Source organism: Protopterus annectens, chromosome 5.part0 (assembly GCF_019279795.1).
Source record: "Protopterus annectens isolate FY-2018-M chromosome 5.part0, PAN1.0, whole genome shotgun sequence".
NCBI lineage: Eukaryota > Metazoa > Chordata > Ceratodontiformes > Protopteridae > Protopterus > Protopterus annectens.
Genome location: NC_056735.1, coordinates 1,087,187,125 through 1,087,210,208, shown reverse-complemented (window position 1 = coordinate 1,087,210,208; position 23,084 = coordinate 1,087,187,125). Strand labels below are relative to the sequence as shown.

Sequence of the window (23,084 nt, the reverse complement as noted above, 5' to 3'; positions counted from 1 at the left end):
TATGCCAACTGATGATGATGCTTAGTGAGAGACAGGTGAAATGGTTGCAGGGGATACTGCTACTTGTACGGGGAGAGAGGTATATTCAAGATGACTGGAGATAAGCATGCTGGTGCTAGTGTACAATAATAAAGGAGAGATTAACAACTGTGGGGACTACAGAGGTTATCAGAGTTCCAACACACCACATGAAAGTGCTGGAAAGGGTAATTGATTAACAAATACACAGAGTGGTCAGCTTCACATCAGGATGCAGTACTACTGACCCGATGTTTGCAATGAAGCAGATAGTTAAGAAGAAGTTAGACATGAGGAGAGTGCGACTTGGTCATTCTAGACTTGGAAAAGTGTATGACAAGGTCCCAAGAAATCTGATTTAGAAATAATATGCAATGGTCCTAAGTCCTGGGAACATTAGTAGAATTAGTGAAGGCTGTGTGCAAGGACTCAATGACAAGTACGAACAGAATTCAGATTCATGGAGGGGTTCCTGTTGGTAATGAGTATACATCAGGGCTCAGCTGTGAGCCCGTTGCTATTCATACTATTGATGGACTACATTAGCAGGCAGTTCAGAGGGGACCGCTCAGCAAAGCTGCTTTATGTTGATGTGGCTTTACAAGCAGAGTCTGTATAAGAGCTTGAGTAAATGATAGGGGAATGGAATAAAAAAACAAAACTGAAAGCACCAGGATGAAACTAATTACAGATGACACAGTTGTCATGGTAGCAAATGGGTAAAATAAGAAGCTGAAAATCAAAATGGAAGGGGAATAGTTGAACAGGTTAATAGCTTCAGTATCTGGAAGGGGAGTGGTTTAGGTGAAGGTAAGTTTGAATGAAGAGCTCAAAGCTCGAATCAGAGGGGATGCAGTCATCTAACACAGTATCGGGTAGTTTATGACACAAGAATGCCAAGAAGCTGGAAGGTAAGGTGTATAAAATAGGGGTGCAACCAGCTTTGCTTTATTTTAGAAGAAACTGGGCAGTGTATACAGAGCATTTGATGAAGTTAGAGGTGAAGGAGAAGTGCTTGGGATGGGTGGTAGAATGCACAGTGTGGGACAGATGAAGAAATGAGGACATTACAGCAGAAGCCAAAGTAGCTCCAATTGAGTAGATGGTCAAAGATAAGATTATGGTAGTTTGGGTATGTGTAGGAAAGCAAGAGACAATATGATGAAGATCTGAGACAGATAAGAATGTAGGAGGACCTGACGGTGTCAAGCAAAGATATAGATTGATCATGTGAGAGAAAACTTGAAACAGTCCAGTATGATTGTTGAAGGAAGCAGGACAGTGGCAGTGAACTGAGAGAAATGTATTTGACATGATAATCTGACCCCATGTAGAGAAATGGGAAAAAAGGGGGGTTGATGAAGACGACGGCTTATATTTTAACTGGGGTAGAACACTGAATCAGAGGACTGTGTTCAATCAGGGGAAAGAATCGAACAAAAGTAGGCACAGTAAGTTGCAAGTTTTATGTACAAATGTTTAATAGAAGGCAAACATGTATATAAAACATAACTTAAAGTTGTGAGGTATTTTACAAGTGCTGCTGATGTTGTACCATTAACTTTTCTGAGAGAGATGCAACAAGTCCCTTATCTAAATCTTGGAGAGCAACTACTTTTTCATGATGTACCAGAGTTAGAACAGGTATGAAAGAAATCTGTTTTCAGAGATTATCAGTATTTGATTTGTTCTGATTACTACTGTAAAGGAGGTACTTAAACTGGAGTATTACACTAATTGCATTGTCAAAAATGTTTTTTTTTGTTACAAATGAAATTTCAGAGACTCATGTCAGAATATGGTCCATAATTCAGTAGTTAAAAATAATCCAAGTTACCTGCAAAGCAGTAGACTGGCAGAAAAAATATACAAATAGTCAAAAACTTGATTAGGACATGCTGAAAAATCAGCTAGTTGTCCAATGATATTTTCGGCGGATGTGACCTATTTTTGTCATGATTAAACATAGATCTAAACCACACTGTTATGGATGAGCTGAGAACAGACTCAATGACTGCTGTATAGAATTTAATCAACAGTTCCTGTGGGAGGTTGAACTTCCTCAGCTGTCACAGAAAGTGCATTCGCTGTTGTGCCTTTTTTATGATGAACCCTACATTGGTCTCCCACTTAAAGTCCCGGGAGTTTATAGATCCCAAAAACTTGAACAATTCCACAACTGAGACAGCAGTATTAAATATAAAGAGGGCCCTGCTTAATTTCAAAAAGCAGCATGCCGTCTTAGATATGCCAGTTCATGGTAGACTTTTGAAAAGTCTTTGCACAGTATTGCTGCTGTGTATCTGTAGTTGTGTTTAATATGTTGACCTGTTTATCACATACAAAGAGAAGTGAAAGAAATGGTGTCTTACAGCTCTAACAAGTCTGAAGCTGTAAAGGAGATGCATATTATATGCTGTGCTTCAGAAAGATTCAGTGGTATCTCAGTATTCTTTGGAGGGAGCCACCATTGCCAGCCACAGAATGTGTACAGTCTCATTTGTCATGAAGGAACTTTGGCAGCCTTGGCTATCTGATATAAAGGAATGAAGTTCTGCCATGTCTCGGGCAACAAACTTCAACTTGCAGCTCAGGCACTGAAAATGATGAGGGAAGGTGGGAGTGAGCAAATTCTTGGGGAGAGCAAGCCAGTGAGGCATACTGTACAATTAACGTCAACATGAATGTTGAGGGATTGCTGATTACAGCTATTTGCTCAAGGTGGCTTGCAGTCTGTTTAGGCAAGAAAAGCATTCCTGTGTGTATGTGAGTGGACATATGCAAGGGACCTCATAGATAGCACTATAAGTGGTGGTCATCAGCTACCATAAGGAAGGAGTAGTCTCCTTACACAAATGGAGGCCTTTTAGCTCCCATTTCTCACCTCGTAAAGGGGGACAAATGGATTGATCAGTTCTCTTCCAGTATGGGGAGCAGCTATGACATGTGGCTTTTACCTGGCTGGGGAATGAATGGGTTTGCTGTCTCCCTGGAAAGGCTGTGAATGGTCATTAGGGACAGGCAGGGGTAAGGAGTTAGGGGAAACATTTTGCTGGTGGTCAACTCAAGTTTCCATTGTAGAGTGTTGCACTATGGAGTGTTTCTGTATAACAGCACTTTGTTCTACTGTTGAGTTTTTGGCTGTTCATTCCTACCAAGTGCAACCATTTTTTCTTTGTGGATTTTATCAAAATACTTTGCTTTGTTCTCCAGGACACTCAGCAGTATAATGTATGCCTCTGGTCATTTGTTGTTTTACTTTTCATCTAGTCTAACACCAGAGTGGCACATGGAAGAGAACTGTCTTTTTGTAGGGGTAGAAAGGCAGGCGGTGTTCCCAGAAAGACTGAATATATTTCCTTATTCATGATTTTTTTGTTCAGGCTGTCATAGGTTCATAGGTGTGTATTAGGCTAATGGCCCTGGAGCCTTTACAAGCCTAGTCCATAGGATTACCATGGCATCATGCCACCCTCATTAGTTCCCAGTGCCTCTGTTGTTAGAGCCACTGAAGTGATTCCCGGGTTGAGTTTTCTATTTCACTCGTCAAGATTTCTCTTGAAGAGGGCCAGTGAGGGTGCTCTGTTTGACATATATGGGAAGTCTGTTCCATAGCATGGCCAGTCTCTGGGTTATGAACCTGTCCCTTCAGCATGTTCTGTTGATTGTAGTAATGAGGTTGAGGTCTCTGGAGCATGTGGTGTGGAGGGATTGGGATTTCTTTAGATGTAGCATTTCTAACAGAGTTGGGTCAAACATGGCTTTGTAAGTCAAGCAGAGATTGCCTCTAATTAGATGATATGACAGAGAATAGTTGGAGTTTTTTGAGTCTGTCCATATAGGACAAAGGTTTAAGGCCTGGGATCATCTTTGTGTACTTTTGCAGCCTCTCCAGTTGTTGCAGGCATCTAGTGAGGTACATGCCAAATGGGCCATTGTACTCGATAATTGGCCTGATGAGAGAATAGTAGGAGGAGACAGTGACCTCTTCCTTCCTGGATGCAAAATCTTTAGCAATGAGATGTGCCACATAGAAGGACTTTCTGACCACAGTGGCAATGTAATGCCTTATGTGTGTTCAATGGACTACCATAGATGTGGTAATTCATGGGAACTGAGTTTTTGGCATTGAGCTTAAGGCCATGGTTCTGAAACCAGTCGTTGGTCTCAGTGAGGCCTTTCTGCAGGATGTCAACATCACTTGGCGAGTTAATAGCTCCCAACTTGCAATAGTCTGCAAACTTTTGTCAGCCTGAGTCCCTTCTTGTTGGCCTGGAATTCAGAGAAGTAGATACCAAACAGGGGCAGGACCGAACCCTGTGGGACTCCACTCATGATTGGTCAGCAATCTGACTTGGCTACTTTCACAGTGTGGGTTCTGTGTGTGAGCCAGTTTGCAACCCGCCTAGTCATATAGGGGTTGATGCCTAGCTTAGTGAGTTTTTCTATGATTCCTGAGTGGGGATTGGTATCAAAGGCCTTGACCAGATCAAGGTAGGCTGCATGAACTACATTGCCTTCATCCCCAGCTCTGGTGACCAACTCCAAAAAGTCTACCAGGTTGAGCAGGCATGATCTACCCTTCACAAAACCAAACTGTGTGGGATCCAGAGTTTGGCGATTCCATATGGCCTTGTTTATTATGTCCATGATGATGCATTCCACAGCTTTGCATGTCAGACTCGTCAGGCTAATGGGGCAATCGTTTCTAGGGTCTGTAGTCGCTCCTTCTTTGTGGAGAGGGATGACTGTAGCAGTGCGCCATTAGGTAGGGACAAAGCCTGAGGTGAGGCTGTGATTGAACAGGGCACGCAAGTGTGGTGCCAGTTCACTCTATAGTTCATGTAGAACACAGCCAGGGATATTGTCAGATCCCATAGAAGCTGTATTTGTGGCCTTGGGCAGTGCTGTTTTAACCTTTGCAGCAGTAATACTGGGCGCCTGGCAATCTACTGGTATTGTGATTGGTCCTTTGGGGGGCGGGGGGGGGATAAAATTGGCACTGAATCTGTCGGCCAGTATGTTAGCAATATCTGTTGGCTCAGTATAGGAGGTACCATTGTGCAGTAGCTCAGAGCAAATCTGGGTATTGCTGTGGAGATTCTTTACATAACTGTAGAAGGCCTTGTGGTTGCCTTTACTATCTGCTGCAAATCTGCTTTCATAGCTAACTTTAGAGGATTTCATGAGGGATCTCAACTTTTTGTTGAGGCTGATAAGGGAGTTTTTCCAGTCTTGGGACTTTACCTTGTTCTGCATTAGTTTCTTCATTCTGTTATAGAGTTTGTTTATGGCAGGGGACCACCAGATTGGCTTCCTTTTTTTGGAGGAGAGCGTCTTGGGTCCTATAGGGTATGGCGAGATCCATGCATTTGTTTGTGTGTTCGTACAGTGCATTGGTGTATGATTCGGCGGTCATGCAACTATTCTCCATTTGCATGGGTGCCGTGAAATTAGCCACCTCTGTTTTTAGGAGCCCAAAGTTAACTTTGGAGAACTTTTTCATGGTGGTTACCTTTGCGGGGGGTGTGTGGAGAGATGTGGATTTCCAAGGTGATTAGTTTGTGGTCGGATTTAACTAGGGAGGAGTTGACTATTGGTGTAGGGCAACGGTCGCCCATGTTAGTAATGACCAGGTCAAGGATGTTGCTGCCTCTAGTGGGGGGTATGAATGAGCTGGTCCAGGACATTGGAATTAATGAATTCCAGGAAACGGGCAAGTGTATTGGTACATGAGTAGTTTTCCCATTTAATGGAGGGGTAGTTGAAGTCACCAGTATTTGAGTGTTAGGTTGGACCCTAATATTCTCCAGGGTGCTTAGGAACGTGGAGTGTGAGTCTTGGGAAGTGGTTGGGGACCTATAGCAGGTTATGACAGGAATCGCTGTCTTACCCAATGTTCGCTGCACCTGAAAGTATCTCTGATGTGTTATGTTGGGCTACCAGTCTGGAGGTGTGCGCATCCTTTACGAATATGGAAACGCCACCGCCTTTGGAGCTTTGGTCCAAGTTCAGGGGGCGAAAGGTGTGGAATGGGTTATAGCCTGGTAGTGCAGGTGTGCTTTCTGTTGCTTTGAGCCCAGGTCTCTGTTACAGCATAAATGTCGATGTTCTCCATTTAAGGAGTGCTTTGAGCGAGTACATTTTGAGATTTAGACTTCTAGTATTGAGCAGCTTGGCCCTCAGATTGCATTTGTTTGTAGCTGTTATGGTGGTAATTTGGTCTTTGGAACACAGCCTAAACAAAGGCACTATAGGGGTGTCAAGAATCTTGGCCAGTGTCTGGAAGCCCAGGGGTGACAGATATAGGCCATCTCTGGCAAAGCATCGAGGTCTGAAAGTCATGTCATCCCAGGCAGACAGATGCTGGATCTCCTTGGAATGACACCAGAAACTTAGCCAGTTGTTGAAATCAGTCATTTTCTGCTTGTACTGTGGTATCATTCTGGGTAATGGTAGGATGCTGCTCAGGGCTAGGGTGATACCTGTCTGGGCTACGTAATCCAAGAGCTTCTCCATGTCTCTCTTCATGTAGTCGAGGGAGATGCATCTCGGGTCATTCACACCCACATGTACAATGTCATATTTGTATCTGTTGTTGAGGGACCTGAGTGAGTGCGTTATGTGGCAGATCCTGGCACCTGACAAGCAGCTGACTGTTACTTTCTCCTTTTTCAAGTGAGTGGGACATCAGTGTGCCTGACTATCGAGTCATCTATGACTAGTGTGTTGGGCATACTGTTTTGCCTTTGGGGCTTTGGTTGAGTGGCACACTGTTTAAGAGAGTTATGTGTCTCGTGATTAGTGTTGTGTTGTTGATATTTAAGTCAAAAGTTAGTTAAAAAAATCGAAGATGCACCTCTATACATTTACAACTTTGACTTCTGGGGTCTTAGCAGACCCCAATCGTAATTCAGTTATTTCCCCGGACTTAAGTTGCAGTGGAGTCGAGGCCAGTTAGAGTGCTAAAAGCATATTGGGGGTGGGTGGGTAAAAAGTAATATGAAGTATGAAAAAGCAAGAAAGAAGTAATTTGTCTGGTTGGTATGGGAACAGGATGAGGGGAAAACAGAGGAGGGCACACGTGAAGTGCAGGATGGACTAGTGGGTAACAGGTACTCATGGATTGTTGATTATGGCTAGACATCTTAGATGACTATAGTCAATAAAGTGGCTTAAATGAATGGGTTTGTACTGAAGCAGTCTGTGGAGGTAAGTGAATGACCACATCTGTTTGATCATTGGTAATGGTCACTGACCTGTTATAATGGTATTTGGCTCCACCCATTTATTTGCTTCCTTAATGTGTAGTTCTTTTTTTTTTTTTTTTTTTTTTTTTGATTGAATCCTCAGGAAAGATGTCTGTCTTGCCAGGTTCTACCCTAACCCTTAGTTAATAGGGAGTGATGCTGCATAATATGGATGTCCACAGGCAACTGAAATGTTACACATACAGAACCTTAAGGTATCAAACTGTCGACCATCTGTTTTTTTGTTCTCCATCATATGAAGTACACAGGTGCAGTAGCCACTAATGTAGCTGCCTTCAGTGATTTTTCACTTACATGAGGGCTGACACCTGGACAAATATCTACACTTTCTCAAGACTCTACAAGCCAGACCCTATAGTTTAGAACCAGAGCAGGTGTTATAGCATCTGTTCTGAAATTTAGATAGTTGCAGCAAAACTTACTTTATAATTCCTTAGGATCCTTCAGCTGGATCAAGGTACTTAATGAGGTTCTGTTATTGTATTAATATTGGAAGCTGGATTGCCGTTTGCTTTCATAATCCAAATTTGTGATATATAAGCTAAGAAGCACTGTAGTAATGTTATTAAAAGTTAGGATTTGCTTGATAATATCTGTCCATTGTAGTGATGCGGTTTGTGTTATTTTTTAAGGATCTTGCTGCATTAGCTAAAGAACTTCGAGCTGTCGAAGATGTTAGACCTACTCCAAAAGCTACAGACTATTCCTCTTCAAGTGAAGAGTCTGGTACTACAGATGAGGAAGATGATGACTTAGAGCAAGAAGTTGCAGATGAGTCTACATCTGGACCTGAAGATTCTAGAGTAGTGTGAGTAACTTGTTTCATGTCTGCTTAATGAACTGTATAGAAGAGCCTGTTTAAAATGAGAGATGCATCGTGCTTTCCATTTCTGCTGTGTGATTGTTGAGTATGTTGACATGTTATACATTTTGTTTGCAAGCATATGCGCCATTTCAGCAGCTACAGTAGTCATCTTGGGATTAGTGCTTCTGTTTTGCTGCAATTGATAGGAGCATAGGTACATTATTTCCTGGGGACTGCTGATAACTGGAAAGCCAAATAACTGCTTCATAGGTGCCAGCTTGGAATTTGTGATTATACTTTGCTCCTGGTGAGAGAGAGAGAGAGCAGAGCGCATAGATTCCTGACTGTTTCTGGTTAGGAAGTGAGTGTCTGTGCTTGACCTTCCTGATTGGTCTGGTTGCTATTCAAGGCATCTACTAGGAAAAGGCTGCAAGTTTACAGATGTTTACATCATCTGCGACAAGACTGTGGATCACCAAACAAGCTGTGGACTGTTTCTCATCTTCGGATTGGTGCTGCTGTTTTGCTTCTGGTGAGAGAAGTAGCAAAAGAGCATTGTATCCCAGCATAATGAAGCAGTGGTGACACCAACACTAGTAGTAGTCAGGCAGTAGCATTCGGGTGACTCCCCTCTTTTCATCATTCTTGACATGCTTCTACTTTCTTTTTAATAACTACTGCTTGATTTGCTCTAACTGCCTATGTACTTCATCCATAAGTCATGATCAGGCTCTACTTACTAGTTTCTCCTCAAGTGTTTGTCAGTGCCCTGTATATCCAGAGACATCCTGAGTTGACGCACACAGTGGGTCTATATCACTTTGTCGAATAGTCTATTCAGCAAATGACTATTCCTTGAACCCACTTAAGCAAAAACATATTTTAGCGAATAATTGTTTCAGCAAATTTTTTTTGCAGGGAAAAAAATAGTGGTCCAACTACCTACCGTAACAAAGGCTACACAGTTTAAAACTCTGCAACGTGGGGGGCTTTGCCCCCCCCTAAATAAATTTACCAACTTCGGGATCGCACCACAGTGGGAAAGGGGCAAATTCCCAATGATGGCCAACTACTTCCTGGACCAAATTATCAGTATACCAGCCAGGGGGTGCAGCCATACTGGATATGGTCCTCACTAATATGGGAGACTGCTGCACACTTCCTAATGGTCTTGTGAAGTTAAAATAAAACCTGGAACCCCAGCACACCCTGGAATATTCAAGAATGTCTGTTACTTCTTACTGTTAAGTGATAACCCGGCAAAATTTCAAGTCTCCATAAATCCTGAGAACACTAATGCCTATGCAGAACTTTTCACAGAAACCCTATACAAGCATGTTAATAGCTGCAGATGTACCCAGCAGGAATTAGTACAGAACTAAGTCAAAAAACAAGCCACCCTGGATGAATCTTAACATCAATAGGCTGTATAACAGAAGGAAGAAAATCATAGCAAAATTTAAGAGGTGCAGCACCCAACAGGATAAAAGCAAGTCTCATCAAACTAAGCAAACAACTCTGAGGATAAATAAAGTCTACCAAAGCAAAATTTGAGGGAAAGTTAGCCTCCCAGGCCAAGGACAACCACAAGGCATTCTTTAGCTATGCCCAAAACCACAAAGCCAATGCACAGTTGTTTGTGGAGCTCATTATTACTGGAACCACCTATACTGAGCTGGAAGATAATAGCACTAATGGTACAAATGGAGAAATGCTAAATCAGCAAGCAAAGAAGAGTAGTAGTGCTTGAGTTGAATTCATCCTCAAGTCTTGGTGAGTACCTTCATGAAGTGAACCCTGTTTTTCACAAAATCTCACCAAGACAACACTGATATGTATTTTTTATAGCATATGTCATGGACAATATTAGATTAAAAAATAAAAAAAGATAGCTGGGTGCACAAGACTCATGTTAAAAAAGTGCCCAGTCCTGGTAGGCGCACTTGTGCCGGGACTGAAAAAAATAGTGTAGAATCCTCAAGACACAGAAACATTCATACAATGGGGCTAGGCCAGGCTAAGGGGGAGGATGGTCCCCTTGTTGCAGAAAGAATAGAAAGAAGTAGTAAATCACAAAAACTAATGGGCCAAAAAAGAGCCATAAAGTTGATAAAGTAGACTATTGAGGATAAGAAAGATTTTGTGTATTGTTACTGTTGTGCAAGAACCCCAGAATTTCCAGACAGAAGATGTACAAAAAGAATGACCGAGAAATTAGAGGAAAGAAAAATATTTGCCCAAGAAAACCTGACAAAAGCTTCAAATCAAAAATTGTGTTCATTAATACAGAGGATTTATGAACAACATTATATAGACCAAGAAGCCATGGGTAGTATGGAAAAAGAAGTGACTGAGGAAGTCGGAAAATATAAAAAACAAAGTCTAGAAATTTTTGAAAAGTATAAAAAAATATGGGCATGGGAAAGAGAGAGAGACCTGATATGATCCAATATTTATGCAAGACAGAAAGCCAGATTAATCAATACAAAAAAGCAATCTCAGTGATATTTGAAATGAAATACAGTCAAAGGCATCCAGATATGGAAAATTTCACAATACAAAAAAGTAACATCACAAAAAGGGAACGTGGAACAGAAGATAAGTAAAGTAGAAGTTAAAAAAATAGAAGCTGAAGTTATGAAATACCTGTGAAATGAAGGATTTAGACTAGAAAATCTAACACAAGTTATGTCACAGCATGATGGAATGAGCCCCTAGAGTAAGGTGAAACCGGAGGAGCAGGAGACATCTGAAGAAGAAATAAGGACATGGGAAAGAAAGAGATTTAAAATGGTGCAATATTTATGTAAATGAGAATGCAAAACTTATCAATACAAAAAGTGCAGCACCAAAGATATCTGCAGAGAAATACAGGCAAAGGCGTTCAGATATGGAAAATTTTACAGTTTAAAAAATAAGAAAACAAAAAGGAAAATTAGAAAAGAGGATAAGTAATGCAGAAGTTACAGAAATAGAAGCAGGTAATGGATTACCTGCGAAAGATTTAGTGTAGAAAATTTAACTCTGATAACCTCACAGCAGAATAGAGCAATGGATCCAGTGAAAAACCTCCACAGCAACTCGTAAAATCCAAAAAGCTTTATTGTACCACACACCGGTTGAGCGCTTTCTTCCCTACTGAAGGGACTTCATCAGAACAGTTTCAGTTTTACAACCCAGCCCTTTTATGTAAAGAAGCACCCAATTAACCAATTAATTATGCTAATTATCCTTTACAGCATGGAAGGATCCACAGCTCACAAGGACATTATGGAGCTGCTGCAACAAATTAATCAGCAGCTAGCAATGCAAACTACCCACATATAATCATTGATTGACAAGAGTGGTGCCTCTAGTATTTTTGGCAGCTTGGGTTTGCTTCTAACACAAGCTACTAGGGGCACGCAGGCTACCCAGCCCAGAGAAATGGACAATTCTGGTGGTTTAAGAGTGGATGATTCCAGCGGAGCAGCAGTGGTTCTTGCAGAGTGGAAAACTAATGGGTTTAATTTTCGTGAGGGTTCAATCCCTAATATTGTTGGACAACAAAAACATTTGTCTATGGTAGATTGGCTTGGTTTACTTGAAAAATACCTGATTTCTTTCAAGAGATTGCAGATGGAGAATTCATATCTTGAAAGAAATATTGAGCTACAATAGGTTCCACATGGACTGAGAATGTGGAAATGTCCTAATGGGTCTGAAAGCAATTCAGACATGCATAAAAAACTGCATGAATTTTTTGATAAGGTTGGAATTAAACTGATGGAAATTATGGTAAAACATAACACACGAGCCCTAGACAGTTTAACAAAAACCTTGGATGAAAATAATGATTTCATTCAAAAGGATTTATTATTTGACAGGTTTTTAACTAACTATAACAATATATTTAATAAAGTGGACATTTTTCGTTCGGAAACATATCTCAGAAAATGCAATAAACTAAAAAGAGATCTCAATGAGTATGTAAAAGGGCGGGTGTATCCATATTTTCCTGGAAACCATGGTAACAGTAATGCTAGACCCAGTCAGATGGATCGGAGAGAGCAGGAAGTGATGTAATTGCTGACAGTACATCATGATCAGGAAGTAAGGCTGCATTCACCAAATGAATGTGAATTACGGCGGTCTGAACACCTAAGAGGAAGGGAACAGCAACAAAATCATGTTTTTAGAGATGGACAGAGGGAATTAGAGATGGACAGAGGGAATACAATCACCAAGGGGCGAGAACGAAGAACCAAAGGGGTCGGAACTTCTACAAATGGAATTAAACCAACCCGTTGAACTCTGACTGCTCAGAAGCAAGTCCTTTCAAAAACTTTGATGTCAACCAGCAGGAGGGTAGTGTACTGCTGTCCGAAATGACTATTGAGACTCTTGAAACTGATGGGGAAGGGTTTTATGGAATAAAAGATTGTAATGTGTTGTTTGATGTGGAAAATGACCAAAATGGAGAATGTAATGCATTACATGGCAGTATTAATAGTAATATGCAATTTTTTGATGGTGAACAGTGAAATTTTACTGTAGAAATAATGTGTGTTGCCTCTGGTGAGTGGCAACATGAATCTTTGGTCCCAGAAAATAATAGTAGTGAATTAACTGTTGATTTTAGTATGTCAAATGACAATATGATGCCTGAATGTTTAGATATGGCTTCCGTTTTAACTGAACAGCATGTGGATGAAGCTATTATAGGTTGTATTAATGAACAGGAAGACATTGATGGTGTAATAGCTTTGCTAAATAAAAAATGTTTAGTACCAGATATTACAAATAATAGTGGTGATTTTAAGATTTATAATTATTCCAGTAGACCTTTAACCTTTGAGTATGCAAATTTGTTATCCAAAGGTTTAACCTTTGTTCCGAGTAGGAGAGGTAATGTGGCACAAGTGCTTATTGACCTCAAATTAGTTGTATGAAAATTTAAATTGCAAAATGTGGTTTACTAATACACAAATCCAGGAAGAAGTTAGTAATTTAAGGAAGCCAAGTACATTCAATCCACCAACAAATAACTTTATAAGTATATATGAAAAGGTTTGTGAAAATGAAATAAGACAGCTAATGAAAGAAACGAATGTATTTGACTATAATTTAACTAAAGAAGAACAGCATTTATTGATGGAAATAGTTAGACCCCATCATCCATGTCATGAAGCCGGATAAAGGAAGTGGCTTGGTGATTATGGATTCTGGGGATTATTCTAATGCTATGAATGCTTTATTAATGGAAGAAGTATATGAGGAAAGTTCAATTAATGAAATCAGTCTTGTTTATAGAACTGTTGATTTGAGGTTGGAGGACATGGTGCTGGAAGGGCAGCAAGATGAAAAACAGTATGATTATGTACGAAATGACCACCCTATGGTGTCTAATATATTTGGTATCCCCAAAATTCACAAGGGATTGATTAACCCAAAGTTTAGACCCATAGTAGATGGAAAGTGGGGAAAGACCTGCTTTATTAGTAAATGTTTGGAGACACAGTTACGCAAAGTGCTGGAATGTTTTGATTATATTTGTAGGGATTCTTGGCATTTTTTAGAAAAGTTAAACAGCATCTGTATATATGAAGACAAAATACTGGATGTTCTAGTCCCGGTTCCAGTCGGGCCCGAACCTTAGATGGCGAGGTAATGCGTGGCAATCAGCTCGCATGACGTCATATCGCTTCCTCGGGTCATTTGCCGCATGGGTTTCATTTCTCAGTCTTTTCATGGTCAGAGCAAGTGCGCGAGGTCGATGAGATTTTTTTTTTACGTTTTCAGACGAGCTGCGGGTGGCTTTTTAAGCCGTGACCCACGAGTGGATTTTCTTGCCGGCATTTAAGTTTTTCTTGCCTCAAAATATAAATTTGCGTATTCATATTGGGAATGGTTGAAAAAGTAGGGATTAGTATACTTTGTGGATATGATACCGTTTCTTTTAGCATACCTCCTGTTACCCTCGTCTACGACCTTGGATTTAACCGTTGTTTTGAGAGATTTAAGGAGACCTTTATTAAAGCGCACTATTGTTAGTTTAATTGTTTTTGCTATAATTGAGCTTGGGCGGAGCGTTAATCGCTTCTTTGCCTGCCGGACAAAACAGCGCTTCTATGGGGATGCAAAGGCTAAGGGAGGAACCGCAGTCCTTTAGAACAAACAGGAGGGGGAGCCTTTTGTCAGCCAGAGGGCTCAGGGGCCAGAGGGAATCTCAGGGGATTACAGGAGAGTTACAGGCACAGAGTAGGCCAGGCTGAGGACTTCTCTCAGGGCTGTTCTTCCCTCCTCTTCCCAAGGTAGTTAGGCCTCCCTTCTGTTTCCTCAGCTTCTCTTTTCTAGGCCTTCAAGTTCGAAAGGGCTTTTTTCTCCCTTCTAGGCTTCTTCCAGGCTCTGGGCTAATCTCATGCTGGGCTAGGCTGGCTATTGAGATGAAGAGAAGATTACCTTAAAATGGCTGCCCCTGATTAGAGGCTGATAAGAGGTGGATAGGGTAGGGACAGGACACCATTAGGAACAGGTGCGTTCAAGTCTAGGAGTCTTCTGTTTTGTTGCACTTTTCTCATGAGGATTTGAGAGATTCTGGATTCCTCCTTCTTCTGAGCCTCCTCCTCCTGAGGATTTTCACTTTTTGAAGACTCCCATCATTTTGAGGTTTAACTGCCAAGAGGAAGGAGACTCTTACTCAGAAGAGGCTTGACTTGACTGATTAAGCGGCTTCAGAATTCTTGGCCCCTAACTATTTGGTTGTGTGTGGATGTCCTCCAGTTGCATTCTGAACTCTTCTTTTTGCCCTCCTGCCTCTGCCTCCTGTGCCTGTTGCCTCCTGCTCATGTTAAGCCCCCCTGCTCATAAGTATAGGTATAGAGTCCCAGGGCCCAGAGACTCTGCCAGTAGGGGTCCTAAAAGGTGTTAACTGTTCTGTTTAAATTAAAAAAATCCTGCCTTAAATTCTAAATAAAAGAGGTCTTTGGATAGGTGGGGTAAGGTCTTCTCCAATTCTTCTTGTAACTTCTTATAGTGAGGCGTTTTCTTGCCATGAGAATATGCGATAATAAATAAATACAATTGAAATAAATGAAATATGCTCTGGATTCTTTGAAGGAGAAGGTATTGAGTGTAAAAAGAGGTGGATAGTTTGGTTGTCTGTGAGCATTAGTTGTGGGATTCTGTTCAGTGTGGGTAGCTTTGTGCTTGTTCATTTGGATTCGGGTCTGTGCTTGCTGTTTCTGCATGACTACTAGTTCTGTTCTTCAAGAACATGTGAAGACGAGAAGAGAGCAGGTTTAGAGACCAGGATTACAGAGGATTGTTTGGTTGAATTTTTTGAGTTGGATGTTTTGTGGGAATGAAGACAAAGAAAAGTTTTGAAGAAAGCTAAGAAAGAAAAAGCTTTTGCAAGTGCTTTAAAACAGTTTAGTAGAAATTGGCCTGCTAAGGGCCTGTTAAAGCTTATGGTTCCCAGTCTAGGGGTAGATCTATAGGGGTAGATCTAAGGGCTCAGGTAGGGCTGGTAGGCTCAGTTCTCAAGGCGTCTGTTTTGCAGTTCACCTGAGGCAGGGCAGGGGCCAGGTCCTTTCGTAAGCCAATGACCTGCCTGCCTTTTTGCAGTTTCAGTGCCCTCTGGACTCTGTTTGGCCTGGAAGATGGATTCTTGTCTTCTTTCAAAGGAATTTAATTTCTATCAAGACAGATGAGCTGATATCATTCTGGATATCATTACAGATTTCCATTTCACACAACCCCACTCAATCATTTGCCAGATGTTCCTCCTCCACAAAGAAAACAGGCAAAAGCAGCTCAAGCCTAAGTTTCTCAGTTACTCCCAGATAGGGCTATTCAGCCAGTCCTGTGTCAGAAAGGGCTATTCATTTTATTCTCCCCTGTTCTAGTACCAAAAAGAAGGGATTTGGTGGGAAATTCATTTTTATCTATCTCTGACACTCCAAGTTCAAGATGTTTCTTCAACAGCAACTGTTACCTTAACTAGTTCTGATGGCTGAGCAGCAAGGATGGATGGTAAGTTGCTTCAGCAAGGTTACCTTACCTTGCCCGCAAGGAGAAAGGCATTGTGTATCTGCTGAAAGTACCTTTGATTTTTGCATTAAGTTTAAATTATTGCATTGCCCCTTTAGCTTATTCTACAGTTAGTTTACACAAAGCTTTCTGGCTCCTTGATAGCTCTTACTTTCAGGCAAGCTATTCCGATGATTGCTCAGCCTGAGACTGCATTCTGGCTGCTCTTAGAAAAAACACCTTCTCTACAGCATCTGATATGTGCAGCAGTGCTAAAGATGTCTGGGTATTCTGTGAGCTTAAATAAAAATAAGTCTCAGCCTCTCAGACATGTATGTTTCTTCTGTGTGCAGCGAAGACAGCAGATGCCCACTTGGCAAGAACAACCGAGTCTGTCACTTAGTTCCATCAACTATCTCTTATCCACATCAGTCGACTCATCAGTCGTCCATCAGGCAAGCATTCAGTTTCATCTCACTTAGTATTCTGGTGCTTCCCAATGTGCCACATGGGGAAGCTGCAATGGTATCAATCTCAAAAAATGTATGGACACAGCACTGCCAGGACACAGCACTGCCAAGATTTGGAATACCTCATTCAAATCATCTTTGATTTGGGAAAGGAATCAAACAAGGGCATCTCTGTGACCCGGCCAGAACCCACTCAAGAGAGGACCAGCGAAGCATGCCTGCGGACACGACAGATGGGAGCTCATCTAAATGGAAAGTGGATACAATGGAAGTGGCCTACCAGACTACAGCATCTACATATCAACATGAAGGAGATGTTAGCAGTCAGTTAGATTTCCAGCAGGAGTCAAGTAGTTAGGCGTTCAAGGGCGTTGATTGATTCCAACAAGACAACTGTCATGTCATACACAAACAAGCAGTGAATGGTACATTCTCAAACTCTATAACACAAAGCAATGATTTTATGGGAGACTGCGTTAAGCCGCAACTGACTCAAACAGGCAAGGTTTCTGCCAGGAGCACAGAACTCCTAGCAGAGAACTTAGACAGACAAATCATGAACCCCACAGTGGGAAAGTGATCTCATGTATTTTCAGAAAATTGACAGTGTCATAGGGAACCAGTGTCAGCCAGAACTAGAAACCTCCACTAAACCACCAGCTGCATCTGTTAAAGTAAAGCATGCACACAGCACACAAGTATTGCACAAGTGGATGTTGGAAGCTTGGTTGGAAAGTCTATGCTTTTTCTTTGTCACCTCCTCTTCTTCCCTTCTACTAATAAGGTCAGACAGGACAGGCCAAGGATGATTGACAGGATCAGGTTGAGATTGGAGCACTGGCTACCACTTCTTCCACTCTTTGTGGAGTCTTGTAAAGCCTCCATGGCCCCTTCTTCCTCCCCATCTCTGATTCTTATCTCAGATCTCATCTGCTCAATGTCAAGCTTCTGCTCATCTCTCAGCTTGGGCATATTGTGTTGCTTGGCATTGAAGGTCTTGAAACTCAACAACCCTTAAATGTGATTATTTAAAGCAGGCCTAGTAAAGGCTAGGTACTAGGAGACCAGAAAAATGGAAGAGATTTTTTTTTTTTTGTGGTAGCAAATTTGGAGATTTCAGAGCCTAATTTGAGTTTGAGTCTGCTCTTCAATATCTTACTGAGTTATTGGACAAAGGTTGTCTTTCTCTTCCATAAAGATTCATGCTGCAGCATTACCATTGATATATGTAATTTGTTTACTGTCCTTCCACATGAGACTGTCCTCAAATGGCTGGAACATCAGTTAGTAAAAACAGGCAAATACGACCAGGACACCATTAATGTGTTGCTTGCTTTGATGGAAATTGTACTGAAAAACAATTACATTCATTTTGAGGGACAGTACTTTAAGCAGGCTACAGGTGTAGCCATGGGTGCAGCTTGTGCCCTCATTTTTGCAAATTATGTGATGTCATTCTGGGAGCAAGAATGTCTTCAAGAGTGGATTCAGAGAGTATATTATGTGTTACACTCGTTTTTTGGATGACATATTTCTTGTATGGAAAGGCAGTATAGCTTTACTGCAAACTTTTTTTTGACTATATTGATGCCAATGTGGAATTTTTAAAGTTTACCTATGATTATAGTGTGGAAGGTATAAAATATCTTGATGTGGGCTTAAAGATTGATAAGGAAACTGCAAAACTTACCTCTGGCATCTATCGTAAACGTATGTTTTCCAATTCATATTTGAATTTTGATAGTTGGCATCCTTATGTACAAAAAAAGTCCATCATTAAGGGGCAGCTCGTGAGGGCTGCTAGAGTGGTGAATGAAGATACCACATTTAGGGAAGAAGTGAAGTTTATATCAGAAATGTTTTTAAAGAGGTTTATATCAGAAATGTTTTTGAAGAGGGGATATCCTAGTGGTTTAGTGGCAGTGGTGGTCAAAGAGGTGATTAAAAAGAGAGCGGATGGCATTTACCAACCCATTTTAGGCAGGCCTGATAGGTTACCTGACCTCTACCATTATTCCTATCAGGTCAGAAAGGAGGAGCCTGATAGGGAGCTTAGTTTTATTACCACTTTCAATTTGGATGCAGATGGAATTGTCGAAATACTCCGGCGTAATTGGGAAATGTTGTCATATGATCAACGTATTGCGCAAAAAGCAGGATCTGCTCCTGTGATTGTCCTTAGGAGGGACAGATCATTCAAAAATTTGTTAGAATCAAAAGGAAATAAAGGAGGTATTTCTAGCAGAAAATGGGGGAATTTTAAGTGTAGAATGGAGAATTGTATGAATATAGGAGAGATCCCAGAGTATTTGAGGCTAAATGGACTGTATATACACATTGCAGGGCACTTTAACTGTTGTGGTTAGAATGTGGTATATGTGGCTAGATGACAGTCATGCCCTGCTTTTTATGTGGGCAAAACCTGTAGATGATTTAAGGACAAGTTTAAGGAGCATTTATTGGGTATAAGAAACAACAAAACGACTATCGCCTTGAGTAGGCATATATCTGAGAATAAGGACCACATTTTTAAGTTTTCTGTATTGCAACAGTTGGTTAAGGACCCTCAGCATAGAATACTGGGTGTACATTTAGATATATGTGAGTTAAGGTGGCAGTTAAGGCTGAATGCCACCCAGACACCTGATATTAATGAAAATGTAAATATGGCATGTCTTTTGAAGTTAAAAAATATTTTAGGGTAACATAATTAGTTTTTAGACATTTGAGTGGATATTTTTCAAAGTTTTTATAGTGAACTTTAATTTATCTGATGTGTAATTGCCATGTAATGTTTTGAACTGTTGTATACACATAATTGTTATATGCATCTTGTTTTTATGTCTTTCTAGTTTGTTATGCAAGTGTTTAGTATAATTAATTGGTTAATTGGGTGCTTCTTTACATAAAAGGGGCTGGGTTGTAAAACTGAAACTGTTATGATGAAGTCCCTTCGGTAGGGAAGAAAGCGCTCAACTGGTGTGTGGTACAATAAAGCTTTTTGGATTTTACCAGTTGCTGTGAAGGTTTTTCACTGGTTCCAGTTGTGGTTTGGAGTTGGAGGTATTGTTATAGAGTAATGGATCCCAAAGTTAAGGAGAAACCAGTGGAGCGAGAAACATTTGATCAGTTGCCATATGAAGATACTTTCGAGCCTTCCATAAGAAACTAGGACAAATGTTTAGTTGAAGTTGCCACAGTTTCCTCTTCCTTCCCTTGCAGTGCAACTCTGGCGCAGTCAATGTTTTGCAGTGATAGGTCAGTGAGTTCCCATATGAAAGAGCGACGGATGAGACGAGATGAAACTGAAGAGAATGTGGCACAGGAAGATGCTCTGGAACATTCTGTAGAATGCCCCCAGGAAGTGCCCTCAGTTTAGAAGAAAATGATCTAAGAGAAGAGGGGCTTGATTTAATAGAGATGACAGACATTAAAATCAATGCAAGAAATAGACTACAGAAAACCAATAAAATTCAAAAAAGTTAGAATTGTGATAAAACAAATGAACACAGTAATTAGGGTTGCTCATAGTTTTTCATGCGATATAACAGAGGTAAATAGGATATATTACTTTGCAGGTGAATTGTCTTACCACAAAAACACAGGACAGTAAGGGAAAAGAAGGGGAGAAATCAAATGCCATCATGGAAGAATTGAATACAGAAAATTGTAAAGCAATTAAGACAAGAAGTGTCAGTGTTCTAGTATAGAAGACGGAAAAGATCAACAAAAATACATGATAAAAGCAATGCACAGTATCAAAACAGATCAGGATCTGTCATATCACAAATACATCCATCCATCCTCAACCTCTTTTTTTTCCCATTTTGCATATGGGGTCAAGGTATCACTTCAAAAGTGACAGTTATCTCGAACCAAAGTTTACACCACAAAATAAAATAAAAATGTTAACACTGGCAGAAAAACTTAGAAGATATGCAGATAATTACAAAAGAAAAATACAAAATAATTTATTGATGACCCCAAACAATTTTGTAGACAATTGGGAAACAAGGCAAAATGAATTGAAACACCACCTAAAAAGAAGAAATAGATACATTTTGGAGAAGTATCTGTGAAGATCCTGTAGAACATAAAGATGCTGTATGGATAGAAGTAATAAAATAAGAAGTTCAGATGTACAGTATATTTAAACCAAAAGATGAAAGGTTAATATTGGTGGCCCAAGATAGTTGACTACATAACATTTGTTTGCAAAATCCATTGAATGTGGGAGAAACAGACAAATGTAGGTTTTGTAAAACAGAATTGGAAATAGTCGCACATCTTGTTCCCGGTTGTCATATACTAATGGCAGAAGGACTGTATACTGAAAGGCATACTAATGTGGCAAGACTGTTGCATTGGGGATTGTACAAATATATTAATATTGTAGTAGCTGAAAAACATTGGCAACATGAGCCACAAAGCACTATAGAACATGATTTTATCACGAGATCACCCATTACCAACAATTCAGAAAATAGATGCTAGAAAACTAGATATAGTAGTCCATGAAAAGCAGACAAAAGTAGCATTGATCATTGAAATTGCTACACCCAGTGACCACAGTGTTTTGCATAGAGAGAGAGAGTCATAAACTGCCAGGATCTGAGGCAGAATGGGGGCAATGTGGAAGAAGGATGCAGAGAAAGTTTCAATAACAGTAGGAACAACAGGACTTATAAAAAAATTTACAGTCGTACTTGGATATTTTATCGATACATGTAACTCCATATTAATTGCAGGAGGAGTCCTTACTGGGCACATTGCAGGTGCTGTGAAGAACACTTCTGGCTAACATTAAATATTGAAACTTTACTAATTTCATGTACTTTAATAATACTTTCACTTAAGAATGGGATCCATTCCTCTCAGGGTATTCGAAACCCAAAAGACTTGGAGAAATTAAAAATGAAAAGCCAGAAGATACAGCAAACGTACTGGCTAGCAAATTCAGATCCAATTTTACCCCTCTCTTCCCCTCAACCTTCCTTGAGGAAATACCATCAAATATAACTTCCTGTGCTAGCACTAGGGAGCAGGTCCTTAATGCTCTCTCTCTAAAGCCAAGAACACTGCATCAATGAGCCCAGGCAGTATCCCAAAATGCCTTCTAAATAACATGAAAAATGGCCTTTCAGGCTTTCTGGAATTGCTGTAGCCTCCAGACAGGCTTCATGCTTCATGAATGGAAAACAGCAACAGTGTTCCCTCTGCACAAAGATGGGCTATCTACTTCCCCTGGAAAATACAGACCCACAAGTCTCACTATTCTCGTATGTAAAGCCATGGAAAGAATTATCATGGAAATTATCAATAATGGCATAGGAAACTGACACTGGTCTTAACCTAGTTTGATTTCATCAAAGGCAGGTCATGCCTGCTCAACCTGATGGACTTCTTTGAGAAGGTCACAAAATCAATGGATTCGGGCAGAGTGGATCACACTGCCTACCTTCACCTGGCCAAAGCATTTGACACAATACCTCAATTGGGCATTGTTGACAAACTTGAGTTTAGGTACAAACACTTATGTCACCCAATGGATAGCTACATGACTCATAGCCAGGACGCAGGAAGTTAGAATTGGGGAGTCTACTTCTACAAAGAGGTCGATCAGAGGTGGAGTCCCTCAGGGATCACTCCTGGGATCTCTCTTTTTTTGCCATTTACTTCTCTGAAGTCAAGGTCAAAGTCAATGGCCTCTGGGTGACTAAATCTGAAAATGATTGCAAATTAGGAGCTGTCATTGAATCGCCTACCAATACAAATGTTCTCCAGGAAGGGCTGACACAGACAAACAGGTGTCAGAGCCATGGACTAAAACTAAAGGCAAAGAAGTGCATAATAGTGCCTTTCGGAAAATCATGCTCCCCTGGTAACTATCATATTGACGACACACCCCTAAGAGTTGATCCAGTAGTCGGGGACATGGGGAGACACACACACACTAATCTAGCCTTTGACCATCATTTGTCTACAGTAGTGAATAAATCATTCTGTGTTGTGCAACTTATAAACAAAGGTATGGCATTTAAGTCCAAGGAAGTCATTGATGTTCTTCGTGTTTCACTGTTGCAGTCATCACATTTGGGTTATTCCTGCCAGGGTAGCCCTCGGCCGGCCGGCCCGAATACCAGAGATTTAGTATTTCTGCTTCGGTTGCTGTCTTTTGAGGACTGATATCAGGTCGTCAGTAGTATAAAGTAAGGCAGCCGACGCCATTACATCAGTCTTTCTTGTCATGGAGCCCGAAGCAAAAGCAGTTTGCATGAGTGCTGGTTGGCTGATACCTGAGTTTTGTTTACCGAATGGAAGTTGAAGTCTTCTAAAGCTAAGTACCCCATTGGGAATCTTTTTTTCTTGCACTAACCGATGTCTGAAAAAGTTAATAATTGTCTTGCCTGTAGAAAAATACCACACCGAGACTTCCAATCTTACTGCATCACTTGTTTAGGCCCAGACCATGATGCCCCTTGTTGTTGCTTCTATGTTTTAACGTCAGAA

General features: G+C 40.7%; 1 protein-coding gene across 1 annotated transcript in view; it reads left to right on the top strand.

Moving 5' to 3' along the window:
* Positions 1-23,084, top strand: part of MAP4K4 (mitogen-activated protein kinase kinase kinase kinase 4) — a 3,343,981-nt gene that overhangs the window by 2,374,627 nt on the left and 946,270 nt on the right. Inside the window, exon 22 of the mRNA XM_044071965.1 lies at positions 7,922-8,097. Coding sequence (XP_043927900.1) covers positions 7,922-8,097 — 176 coding nt within the window. The remainder of the gene's footprint in view (positions 1-7,921; positions 8,098-23,084) is intronic.